Source organism: Convolutriloba macropyga, chromosome 14 (genome assembly GCF_964194025.1).
Source record: "Convolutriloba macropyga chromosome 14, txConMacr16.3, whole genome shotgun sequence".
NCBI classification, from domain to species: domain Eukaryota; kingdom Metazoa; phylum Xenacoelomorpha; order Acoela; family Convolutidae; genus Convolutriloba; species Convolutriloba macropyga.
The window spans coordinates 15,573,662-15,587,359 of NC_134481.1; the positions used below are offsets into that span (position 1 = coordinate 15,573,662).

At 33.7% G+C, this 13,698-nt stretch overlaps 1 protein-coding gene across 2 annotated transcripts in view; it reads right to left on the bottom strand.

The window, feature by feature from the left end:
- Window positions 1-13,698, bottom strand: part of LOC142353208 (putative thiopurine S-methyltransferase) — a 332,531-nt gene that overhangs the window by 60,167 nt on the left and 258,666 nt on the right. Inside the window, exons 2-3 of one of the 2 annotated variants that reach the window (XM_075405435.1) lie at window positions 10,121-10,325; window positions 6,362-6,643 (exon numbers count right to left, since the gene is read on the bottom strand). The exons of the other annotated variant lie outside the window; for it this stretch is intronic. Coding sequence (XP_075261550.1) covers window positions 6,362-6,643; window positions 10,121-10,319 — 481 coding nt within the window. The 5' untranslated portion in view covers window positions 10,320-10,325. The remainder of the gene's footprint in view (window positions 1-6,361; window positions 6,644-10,120; window positions 10,326-13,698) is intronic. 2 annotated transcript variants of the gene reach the window in all.

A 13,698-nucleotide genomic window follows, 5' to 3' on the forward strand; every position in this document is an offset into this window, starting at 1 on the left:
ATTTAAATGTTTTCAATTAGAACTACAGGCCTACAAACAACCTTAATTGAACAGTTGAACATAAATAATATCTTGGAAATATCCGAAAAAACTACTGATAGCCTCAAAAACAGAAGAATTGTCCAAAAACAATCAAAAACTACTTCAACTGTGTTTAAATTCAGCCAATTTTCTTCAGCTGCAACAAACTTAACTTGAAACCATCAAAACTAAAAGGCCACAGACACCAACATAAGATATAGTTTCAACCAAAAACATAGCCAGCAAATTGGCGGAAAAAAGCCGCCTACTGTACCCAACCAGCAGATTAGTTGAACAACGCCAGCCAAAAGATCAAAAGATGAGAAACTCAAAAACAAAACAAAAAAATTCATTGCTAAAACTCGAACTTACGCTGAAAGCCAAACTTGATCCAATTAAATACACCCATTAACCCTAGCAAAAGCCTTGAAAGATGATTTGGCCAATAAAGATAGCCAAAATTGAGAAATATGAAAAATACTTAAAAATTGAAAATTGCAAAATTGTTAGTTTTGCAATTTTAGCGTTCAAAACCACTTTTTCAATCTAGAATCTATTCAGTAACCCATCTGCAACACTAAAAAACTCCACTGGCCGTAACAATTGGTAAACGTAGAAAATGACTAAAAAATTCAGAAGTTGAAAAAGGCTGCATCTTTTACTGAAATGTTGCAAAATTTTTAAGATAAGTTCCTTGAGAACCATTTCATTCTATTCAGAGGTTATCCAGCAACCTAATTTCAAGCCTTAAAATATGCATTAGACCACAATGATAGATAAAACAGGAACATGAGAATAAATTTCAGACACAACTAAATGTTTTCAATTCGTTATTATAAGCCTACAAAAACCTTAACTGAACAACTGAACATAAACAATATCCCAAAGAAATCCGGAAACAAACTCCTGAAAGACAGAAAAAAGGAATTATCCAAAAACCTATTTAAAAAACTACGCAAAAAGTGTTTAAAATTAGCCTATTTTCTTCACCTGCGACAAACTTAACGTGATATCCACAAAATCAAAACGGAGAAAAGGGAGAAGCCGAAAAGATCCAGGGTTTATCCATGGAGCACCCTCACGACAATCAAGGGCTCTGGGAAACAATTGAAATATTAGCAAAAAGAAAAACAACCAAAAACTACAGCAGAGTTGATTAATTTATTTTATTAAATGTAATGTGAAACATTTAAATGTTTTCAATTAGAACTACAGGCCTACAAACAACCTTAATTGAACAGTTGAACATAAAAAATATCTTGGAAATATCCGGAAAAACTCCTGATAGCCTCAAAAACAGAAGAATTGTCCAAAAAACAATCGAAAACTATTTAAACCGTGTTTAAATTTGGCCAATTTTCTTCAGCTGCAACAAACTTAACTTGATATCATCAAAACTAAAAGGCCACAAACTCCAACATAAGATATAGTTTCAACCAAAAACATAGCCAGCAAATTGGCAGAAAAAAGCCGCCTACTGTACCCAACCAACAGATCAGTTGAACAACGCCAGGCAAAAGATCATAAGATGAGAAACTCAAAAACAAAACAAAAAAATTCATTGCTAAAACTCTCGAACTTACGCTGAAGGCCAAACTTGATCCAATTACATATACCTATTAACCCTAGCCAAGCCTTGAAAGATGATAATTGGCCATTAAAGATAGAAAAACTTGAGAAATATGAAAAAAACTTAAAAATTGAAATTTGCAAAATTGTTAGTTTTGCAATTTTAGAGTTCAAAACCACTTTTTCAATCTAGAATCTATTCAGTAACCCATCTGCAACACTAAAAAGCTCCACTGGCCCTCACAATTGGTAAACTTAGAAAATGACTAAAAAATTCAAAAGTTGAAAAAGGTTGCATCTTTTACTGAAATGTTGCAAAATTTTTAATATTAGTTCCTTGAGAACCATTTCATTCTATTCAGAGGTTATCCAGCAACCTAATTTCAAGCCTTAAAATATGCATTAGACCACAATGATAGACAAAACAGGAACATGAGAAATAATTTCAGACAACTAAATGTTTTCAATTCGTAATAATAAGCCTACAAAAAACCTTAATTGAACAACTGAACATAAATAATATCCCAAAGAAATCCGGAAGCAAATTCCTGAAAGCCCGAAAAAACGAATTATCCAAAAAAACTATCAAAAAAACTACGCAAAAAGTGTTTAAAATTAGCTCGTTTTCTTCACCTGCGACAAACTTAACAGGACATCCACAAAATCACAACGGAGAAAAGGGAGAAGCCGAAAAGATCCATGGTTTATGCATGGAGCACCCTCACGACAATCAAGGGCTCTGGGAAACAATTGAAATATTAGCAAAAAGAAAAAGAACCAAAAACTACAGCAGAGTTGATTAATTTATTTTATTAAATGTAATGTCAAACATTTAAATGTTTTCAATTAGAACTAGAGGCCTACAAACAAGCTTAATTGAACAGTTGAACATAAAAAATATCTTGGAAATATCCGGAAAAACTACTGATAGCCTCAAAAACAGAAGAATTGTCCAAAAAACAATCGAAAACTACTTAAACTGTGTTTAAATTTAGCCAATTTTCTTCAGCTGCAACAAACTTAACTTGATATCATCAAAACTAAAAGGCCACAAACACCAACATAAGATATAGTTTTAACCAAAAACATAGCCAGCAAATTGGCGGAAAAAAGCCGCCTACTGTACCCAACCAGCAGATCAGTTGAACAACAACGCCAGGCAAAAGTTCATAAGATGAGAAACTCAAAAACAAAACAAAAAAATTCATTGCTAAAACTCTCGAACTTACGCTGAAGGCCAAACTTCATCCCATTACATATACCCATTAACCCTAGCCAAGCCTTGAAAGATGATAATTGGCCATTAAAGATAGCAAAAATTGAGAAATATGAAAAATACTTAAAAATTGAAATTTGCTAAATTGTTAGTTTTGCAATATTAGAGTTCAAAACCACTTTTTCAATCTAGAGTCTATTCAGTAACCCATCTGCAACACTAAAAAGCTCCACTGGCCGTAACAATTGGTAAACTTAGAAAAAGACTAAAAAATTCAGAAGTTGAAAAAGGTTGCATCTTTTACTGAAATGTTGCAAAATTTTTAATATCAGTTCCTTGAGAACCATTTCATTCTATTCAGAGGTTATCCAGCAACCTAATTTCAAGCCTTCAAATATGCATTGGACCACAATGATAGATAAAACAGGAACATGAGAAATATTTTCAGACACAACTAAATGTTTTCAATTCGTAATAATAAGCCTACAAAAAACCTTAATTGAACAACTGAACATAAATAATATCCCAAAGAAATCCGGAAACAAATTCCTGAAAGCCCGAAAAAACGAATTATCCAAAAAACTATCAAAAAAACTACGCAAAAAGTGTTTAAAATTAGCTCATTTTCTTCACCTGCGACAAACTTAACGTGATATCCACAAAATCACAACGGAGAAAAGGGAGAAGCCGAAAAGATCCATGGTTTATGCATGGAGCACCCTCACGACAATCAAGGGCTCTGGGAAACAATTGAAATATTAGCAAAAAGAAAAAGAACCAAAAACTACAGCAGAGTTGATTAATTTATTTTATTAAATGTAATGTCAAACATTTAAATGTTTTCAATTAGAACTACAGGCCTACAAACAACCTTAATTGAACAGTTGAACATAAAAAATATCTTGGAAAAATCCGGAAAAACTCCTGATAGCCTCAAAAACAGAAGAATTGTCCAAAAAACAATCGAAAACTACTTAATCCGAGTTTAAATTTAGCCAATTTTCTTCAGCTGCAACAAACTTAACTTAATATCATCAAAACTAAAAGGCCACAAACACCAACATAAGATATAGTTTTAACCAAAAACATAGCCAGCAAATTGGCGGAAAAAAGCCGCCTACTGTACCCAACCAGCAGATTAGTTGAACAACGCCAGGCAAAAGATCATAAGATGAGAAACTCAAAAACAAAACAAAAAAATTCATTGCTAAAACTCTCGAACTTACGCTGAAGGCCAAACTTGATCCAATAACATATACCCACTAACCCTAGCAAAGCCTTGAAAGATGATAATTGGCCATTAAAGATAGCAAAAATTGAGAAATATGATAAATACTTAAAAATTGAAATTTGCAAAAAATTGTTAGTTTTGCAATTTTAGAGTTCAAAACCACTTTTTCAAAATAGAATCTATTCAGTAACCCAACTGCAAAACTAAAAAGCTCACTTCGGGATGGAAACAAAAAGAAAAAAGAAGAGATAGAAATTGACCACATTTTTTCTCCTTTTTCAGTGTGAAAAAGTGTGACGAGTCAAGCGTAAAGCGAAATAAAAATACGAAGCAGGACAGGTCCTGAAATACAATCTAGCGAATTGAATGAAAAACTTCTGAAGAACTAATGTACTAGACCAGCAGATCGGTTTAACAGCAACAGCCAAAAAAATGAAAAGATGAGAAACTAAAATCAAACAAACTAAACAAAAATATCGATTACTAAAACTCTTGAAGCTTTTACGATGAAGGCTACTTTTTATCCAAGTAAGTACACCATTAAATCAAGCACAAGCGTTGAAAGATGTTTATTGGCCAATAAAGATAGCAAAAATTGAGAAGTATGAAAAATACTTAAAAATTGAAAATAGCACAAAAAATTGTTAGTTTTGCAATATTAAAGTTCAAAACCACTTTTTCAATCTAGAACCTACCCAGTGAACCATCTGCAAGATTAAAAAACTCCATTGGCCGCAGCAATTTATAAACTTAGATAATGACTAAAAACTTCAAAAATTGAAAACGGTCGCAATTTTTATTGAAATGTTGCTATAAGTTTCCTTCAGAACCATTTCATTGTATCTATATGCTATCCAGCAGCCTAATTCCAAGCCGTAAAATTTGCAATGGCTCATAATGATTGATAAAACAGAAACAGGAGAAAAATTTTCAGACACTTTGATAACAGATCAGAGTTGATTAATTTATTATGAAATGTAGTATCAAACATTTAATTGTTTTCCATTAGTATCGGGCCTACAATTGAGAAAAGTGACAAATACTTGAAAATTGCGAACAAAGTTTCGTAGTCTCGCAATAATAAGAAATTCAAAACCACTTTTTTCTCTGAAATCTATCGAGTAACCCATCCGCAAGACTAAAAAATTTCATTGGCCCGTAACGATTGATGAACTTAGAAAATGACTAAAAATTTCAAAAAAAAAAAGAAAAAAGTTGCAAAATTCATTGAAATCTTGCTACAATTTTTGATATCAGTTTCTTCTGAAACATTTGATAATATCCAGAGGCTATCCAGAAACCTAATTTCGAGCCCTAAAATTTGCATTGGCTCATAAAAATTGCTGAACTAGAAACATGAGAATGCAGTAACATACTAGCTAAACCTAGAAGAGGTTACCACTGGGACACAAAAAATTGAAAAACTATGACAAATACTTTAAAAAACTGAAAATAGCAGATTTCATCACAATAAAAAATCTAAAATTCGTGACATTAAAATGTTGAAAACAATTCCATTCCCATAAGAAACTATATAAAAACTTGTTATCAAATCCAAAAGAGTTTTTAAAGCGCCTTAGGCTGGAAAACCTCAAAAAATGACAAAAAGTTCCAGAAAAACTTGACAAAAATTGTAAAAAATAGTATCATTTTCCGAGATTATGTTTGTTTGCATCACCAAAACATTATTGCTCAAAAAATGGTCATAAAAAGTAATTATATCTTGCAGAAAAACCTATCGACTTCGAGTCGTAAAAAAGAGCCCCAATATGATCAAATTTTTGAATTGTAAAAAAGGAGAGGCTGACAGCGGCTATTAAAAATTACATAAATCTGTACGAACAGGAAAAAGAGTATATAAAACGCTAAAAGAGCGTCTAAAACGTCAAAAAAAATTGGCTCAATATTGCACATAAAACTATAATAGATAATCGAAATGGTCGAAAAAGCACCCGCACAATAAATATGGTTTAGAAAAACCATTTAACCCGAAAAAATAAAGTAAAAACTAAAAAAGAATTGGAAAAGGCCAAAAAAGATCAAAAAATTTCACTCGCTCAGCGAAAATATTTTTCACACCTACTTTTCTCAGTCTCTCTCAAAAACGAGGTATGAAAAGAAAATCGCTCTCTTCTTTTTGCTCTTCATTTTCTTCATTCGTTTGACTTAAGCACTTGATTTTCACGTGCGGCATTGACTTTTACATCCTGTTTTAAATACACTAAAAAATTATCGATAAGACGCTCCGCCAATGCTCCTCTTGGAGTCGTAAAAAAGACAGCGCCCCAAAACAATTCAATTTCTTTGAAGTGTTAAAAAAACTCACCTGCAATTTGGAGATTGAACAAACTCCTTCATAACCTCGAAGTACTTCGTCTTCATATTAGGATCAACAGCCACTAAACTTCCCTTATCAATCACAGCTCCAATTTCAACATCTGTGACCAAATGACCTTTTGAAAACTGGAACAAATCACCACTGTATATCTGAACCGACTTGTCGCCATTTGTGAACACTTTTCCAAAGCCTGCCACTTGTGATTCTGTCAAATGTAGGTTTTGTTCCTCTGACAGCAGTTGAATAGCCTTTTCGTTTCCCTCCAGACCTATAACTCACAAAAACAAGACGGCTCGCGTGAGACTGACTCAGCAACGAATGTTCCAACATGCGTCTCAAGTTTGCTAAAATACTTCTTTGTTCTGACACGAACAGCTCTTTTGACTATCAACTTTCCGAAGCTCAAATTAAAAAATTTTGATCGTACCAACCTTGAGGACGACTTTATTTTAACAAATGAACAATTCAAGAACCTCTTGAATAATCAATTATTTCGCAAGGTCAAAAAGAATGAGTCAAACATAAGGTCGCTTTGTCTTTTTTTTCAAGAAGTTAACTTCAAGTTGTTTTTAATTCTTGTGTCCTATATTTCCACAATTCTGAATTGTGTACAAATCGAGGCAATCCAAACAAAGATTTTATTCTCGCTTTTCAATGTTGACGTTACGAATCAAACAAAAAGCAACCGAAAATTTGACGTTTTTGAAACATCAATTAACGCACACCGGTGGATTCGGTGTATAATGATTTCCTGTTTCAATCAATTTTGGATCAGCTTCTTTGACTTTTAAACATACTAACATAAGTAGAGAAGAACGGAGTAGTGTTCAAAAACATTTTTCGTTTTTTTCGCAAATTTGATTTTTGAGGTTGTTACAAAATTTCCCTGTGTGACAATTCGTCTAACAGAAAGATGCAATACTTACCAAAACACATAGTTTTAGGAAGTATTTTGCAATAATTAAACAATGAAGTCTTTTGCAATGAATTAAACAATGAATTTTTAACCTTCATTATTTGAATTGAAAACATTGAAATGGCTCCCATAGATATTTGGCTCCCTTTATATCAGATATGAGACCGACTGGACTGATAAATATTGTGAGACCAACTGGACAGCGCAAGCATAAACAAGAAATTCAGTCTCTGGAGCCATAAGTTGAAAAATGTAAAATTTTTTCTACTTTCCTTGAACAGTTAGTTTTCCATTGTTGTTTTCGAATGACTGCTAATTATTGTGGGACCACTTTGTAGGACTTTCTACTTTTCCACATACCTTTTCTGATTTGAGTCATTTTCTTCTTAAGGAAAACAAAGTTATACCAGTGAATAATTCAAATTTTCTGTTAGTTGGAATAAACAGTCAAACTTAACCCAGTTGAGAGCTAAACTAGAGTCAGTTGAAATATCAGTAAAAATCAACAGAAAAAAAATACGAAACAGCTCTTCCTTTTTCACAGAAACCTATATTTTCAGTTGTTAGGCCTCAAGTATCCAATATTCGGCCCAACCTGTGAACAGTGAAATAAACCTATTATAAACATGACTACGCGATATCGATTTAGCGTAGGAGTCCGCAGAAACTGACAAGACTTAATTATTCTTTAAAAAAATCGATCTTTCCTTTCCATCGAGAATGTAATGATATTCAAAGACTGTTTCCGTTGAAACAGATAGAGGCCCAAATTTACACCTAAAATGATGCGTTCAAGAAGCCAGAGAAACAGTGAAAACAAGACAAAGATATTTCAATTTTATTTCGTCTTTTCCTCAGTCTCTGGAAAAATTGTTTCCCATAAATGTCCAGAACATCACGAGTATAAGCGATATTCAATTTCAGTCTTGGGCAAACAAAACCTGGAAAACAGCTACAGGGTACTATATTTAATATATTAGTTTGAGTTAAAGGAAAATATTTCAGAAATTAAAATTTCGCGTCTTCTGTTTAATTTTTTTCTATTTCCCTGTTCTAAAACATTTTTCTGGTTTGGTTCTATCAGAAATCTGTTGAGCTACGAAAAACTTATAAAAATTTAAAAACTTTAAATACCAACTAAGGGGAAGAGAAAGAACCCATAAAAGTTTTCAAAACTTTTTTCTTTGTCTTTTGAATACTTATTTTTATAATGTTATAAACATTAATTTTGTTCTGTTTTAAACAAACTTGTACAACCCAGCACATATTTTACAATTAATGAAATAACAACAATTTTATCACAACTAAAATTTCAAAATTTAATAGCCCACAATCTTTTCCCTTTTCTTGTTTTCCTTTCAATATTTCAAACAGCTCCACTTTTTCAACCCGCAATAATTTTTATTTTTTAAAGTCAGAAGTAGCCTTTAAGGGCGAGAAAATGATATTTCTCTTTCTGCTTTAAGGAGTAAACAAAAAGTGATAATCTGACTGAAGAAAAAAGCCGGCCTACCATTTGACAAAATGATGGAACAATTAGTCTATTCCCCAAAAAAGTGACGTTTATGACCCACGGATACGATCTCTGCTTTCTTTTGAGGCACGCTCTATGTGAAAAACAGCCCAAGCGTCTGAGGGCGTAAAAGTTTTACGCCCAGGATATTTGGGGAACGAAGACCCAAAAATATATTTATTACTCTCGAACAATTAGCGGGGGACCGATTCTTTTGTCGCGTGCTTCAGCCGTGGGGGAGGAGTGATCATTTCGTACAGGGGGACGAGTGCAATAAGTTCATAAAAGCTCCGAATCATGTTATTATGGACTACTATTAAGATTTAAACAAAACAAGAGAACAATTTTCATTCGACGTTTAATAGTTCTACAGGAACTATTCCAGTAACTTTTATTAAAACACAAAAAATGAGTTCGAACAAGCCATCATTAATATTTTGGGGCACAATAGGCTCAAAAGGACTGAAATTTGTTGTTACATGTCCAAAAAAAGCTAAATTCTGTAGGTTATTGGGAAAATTTGAGAAATTACGAAGAGAAATGCATTTTCGAGACCTTATTTTTCAACGAGATATTGCTCAAGTGCATATATCAATAGTTGTCGGCAATTTTTTCCAAGAAAAGGAGCTGGAGGCACTGGAGTGGCTAACACATAGTCGTGATTTGAATCCCATTGAAAATGTATGGACGTTTTTGAACAGCAATTACGAAAACGAACAGTTTTTTTGGGGGGAAAATGTAGAAGTGCTAAAAATGTGCAACGAAATTGATTCGCACGTCCTGCGAAAATTATATGAAAACTCAACGGGTTACAGGAGAACTGATTTATTTATCAGAAATATTCATCTGATTCGCACTGACTGAACAGGTTTATGAACCCATTATTTAATTTGTTTGTTTTGTTTTAAAAAAACTGTCGAATTTATGTAACTCTTTAGAACCAAACTTTACTTTGCTCAGAAATTGAGGTTCTCAGAGTCACAAAATTCTGCATTTAAGAACAAATTAAGAGCTTGATGTAAGTAGGATTTTTATCATTGCATTTTTCCCTTTTATAGCCATTTCAGCATCATCTATAGCAGAATCATGTAAAATATTAATTCATTTTCATTCGAGCTCAAATATCCCAAAATAAAATATTAATTCAAGAGAATTAAGAGAATAATACTTAATAACTGGTATTTTACACCTTTATAACGGTGTCAAAAAACAATAGCAAGTTCCCACTCTTATTAGGCTATAAAAAACCATTATGAGTGCAAAACTGGAAAAAATGTCCAAGGGGAAAGGAAACAGTTGAACATATTTTCACTAGCCTATTACAGTGTAGCCCAAATCGTTAAAATACTTTATTTCCGGAGTCTTTCCACACAGAGGGATAAAAATAGCGGCAGATTTATCAGCTGGCAGTAACCGCGACCCCATATGGGTTATTTGGGGCACAATTTCGGGTCGATGAAAGCCCGGATCGTCCGTTTTATTCCACATCGCATTCCACTTATCCATATATGACATTTTCTTCTGAAAAAGCAGGCAGGATAAACAAAATCGCAAATTACAATTAAAAAATTAACAGCACTTTATACTATTTTCCACATTCAATTACAAGAACACATGAAAAAAATCAACCCTGAACATACTGCACTTAATTTTTCTCTCATTCCACTCAAAATGATACATGGCTCTAACCATTTGCCTGACAAGTTGAGCTGATGGTCAGAGAAGCTAGACTAACCAATATATCGTTTGTTTGATTTACACGTATATGTGGTCGCTCATCAATAATAATCCGTTAATCTAACCTTGATGGCTAAAAGTTGAGGCGGTATCTGAATAGGTAAACACTGCCTAAGTACGGAAACCCTACCTAACCACGGAAGATCAGTGATACTGCCGGTAGTAGCATTTACACTCATGGCGATCGAGGGGGTTGCCCTCCCACGTAAGAGATAGGGTTTTCCTGAAGACAATCCAACCTTTTACATTGGATAGGACAACCCAACCTTTTGCATGAGAGGATAACTCCCTCCCAGTTTAAGCCGGGTAATTATCCACAAATTGTCCCCCTACATTTTCCGCCTTCTCTTTTTGAGGGAAATATTACTAAGCACTGTTTACTTGACTTAAAAAGAGCAAGAGGATTGAGTTATTCTTTAGAAATTGCAATTTTTGAAGAAGTGCGCAATGACACCAATTGCTACGGTAGATTTGGATAGGATTCATGATATACAAAAGGAAAAAAGAATATTCACAATACGGCGAAAGATTTTTGTATTTTTAGCAACTTGTTTGTATCTGGATCCTGACATCGATCTGGAAATTGCATTGAAATTGAGACCGTATGGTGGATTGATTGTGATTGAAAATTCTTTGTTAGACAATTATTTCACAAGTTTTAAAGTTTTGCGTTTACACGCTATGCTTCACGACGCTTCTGGTTTTGTTTATGAGTACAGTGAAGAGGGACCTGGTTATTCATAGGTTTTACACTGTCCAGTGAACAATGACAACCTGGGTCAAGTGACTGGTATTGCATTTTGGTTATACATAAAATCTTTCCAAAACAGTTTAAACAATCGATTGGAATGTTGACTGCAGGAGTGGTTGCTCTTGATTTTGACGTATTTCGAAGGAAAAAATCTTGCTTCATAGTGAAAGAGAGCAAAATTTTCCAATAACTACACGGATACTATTTCAATCTCACCTTCCCACCCATTCAATTCTCTTGCTTTGAGTGAACAAAAATCTTATCAGTGGCTTTAAAGTACATTAGATTACCCATATTGCTATCTGCAACATATTCTAAAGAGTAGTGCTTCGATTTCCTCTGAGATTTTTACGCAAAGGGGGCAGAGAAAACTGGCACGTTGCGAAAACAGCTTCAGAAAAAGTTACAAACCATGAGTACTTGTTAAGCCCCAGAATTGAAAATTTGAGTTTCTATCGGGAGACCCCAATTTGATCGTTTACAGTTGCTTAGCGGCTGAGAATCACTTGACTGTTACACTAATCGAGGAGGAAAAAATTGACACTCTGGGATAAACTGCATTGAGGAAACCGCAAATTGTTTGCACTGGAGCCAAAAAAGAATGCTTCAAAAAATACCTTTCAACTGTATCATGTCTATGAAAGAGAAAAAGCAAAGAATTAATCTAGCCCCTTTACCCATGCCCAAGCGGTCAGTTCCAATGCAAATTACTCTGAACGACGAAAATCTACCTGACGAATATGAGCATCTTGTAGAACAAGGATTTGTGGATTCAGTTACGTATTACGCTATGGAGTATGGCATGAAATCAGGCTACACAGTTGCTTACAAAGAAGAATTTCTGTCCAATTGTTTTCGTAATATTTTATGGACTTCTTATGTTTTGCCTTCATTTCTTATACTTTTCTTATACGTATACCAATGACTTCGCCTCCCCCATCAAAGATCCCTTTGGTTTGTTAGAGGTAAAAGTGAATTCAGACAAGGCTTTCAGTTGTTAGCTAGTGTCTCTTATGACTTTGAATATATTCGTTTTAAGAAAATGTTGATGAATTTTTGAGCTTTGCCACTATTTTATTTTATTTCTCAACTTCTTGCGTAGTCTTAGTAAAAACAGGCGAAAACTGGGAGCTTTCTGTGAGTTACAAATTAATGTCTGGAATCGTTTCATAATTTTCTCAAGATTTCTTGGTTTTGATATTGCGGGCTTTCAATTTTTCTTAACATTCTTGAGCAAAATTTCACATTTTTGAAGTTTAATTTCTTCCCTGTCAAAATATCACACTAATGACATTTCCGATTGAAGGAAAACTTAGTTGGGCAAGCGTACAGCGTTGGAAAATATGCTAAGTTTGACCTTTAAAAAAATGCCTATGTTTGTCCTTTTGTTGTTGTACAAAATATACCTGATAATTATAGATCTCAATTGCTTTCCCAGGACGTATGAGGACGAATAACTCAACCGATTTAAAGATTTCAATTTATAACTTTTTTTAATGAAATCAAATTAATTTGAAAAACATATTTTTTCATCTGTCTCCTTTTTGCTTTTATTTTTGTCACCATGTAACTCAATCTCACTAATTAGAAGTCTCAACTACTTCTGTTATTTCAAACATTATTTTCTCGATTGTATTGACAGATGGCTTCCACCATTGTTTCATAAAAATTCTATACTATTCAATTCTTGGGTATCTTGTTGTTGTCATTTCCAAGTAGTCCTTCCATAAGGAAAACCCGACGAAGTTCAGATGAAAGGCAAGTGATAATTTACAGTTCTTCCAGATAACATCTTGTAATTATAGTGCCACAAACACTGGTGTCACAAAGTTGCTTGTGAAATTTTGGCTTCTGCCTTTATATGTTGTTATATTGTAGTCTCGTGACTTAGTCTCATTAATGACGCCCAATTGGCTTCCTGACGAGTTACTTAACCGATCTCTTTTTGTTGAAATCATATATCTGTTTGGACTTCTGACTAAAATTGTTTTCAACAAGATATTTGGGTTATTGAGCCTCGCCATTTTTTCATCGTTTTTCGGTCGATCTGGTGCTCAGTCTCTGTAAAGTCAGGTCACAACCCGTTTCCGTGAGCTATAATATAATGTTTATAACGGCAATAATTTCAACCATTTGTTTCTCGACTTTGCTCCCACTGCTACCAGATTTCAGATCCCATTGGCTTTGAATTATTGCGCAGTTGAACATCTTTAATGCTCTTAGTGACATGTTTATGGTTTCAACAGCTTTACTGCCATTTTCGAGCAAAGTTGAATTGAATATTATAATTTTGCCGTTAATTGTCCTGCTTTTTGAAGTCGTACGACGTACACTGGATAATGAAAGGTCTCAATTGCTTCCTATGGAGATAGGTGCACACTTTAGTGATTTCAGTTAATACCTAAT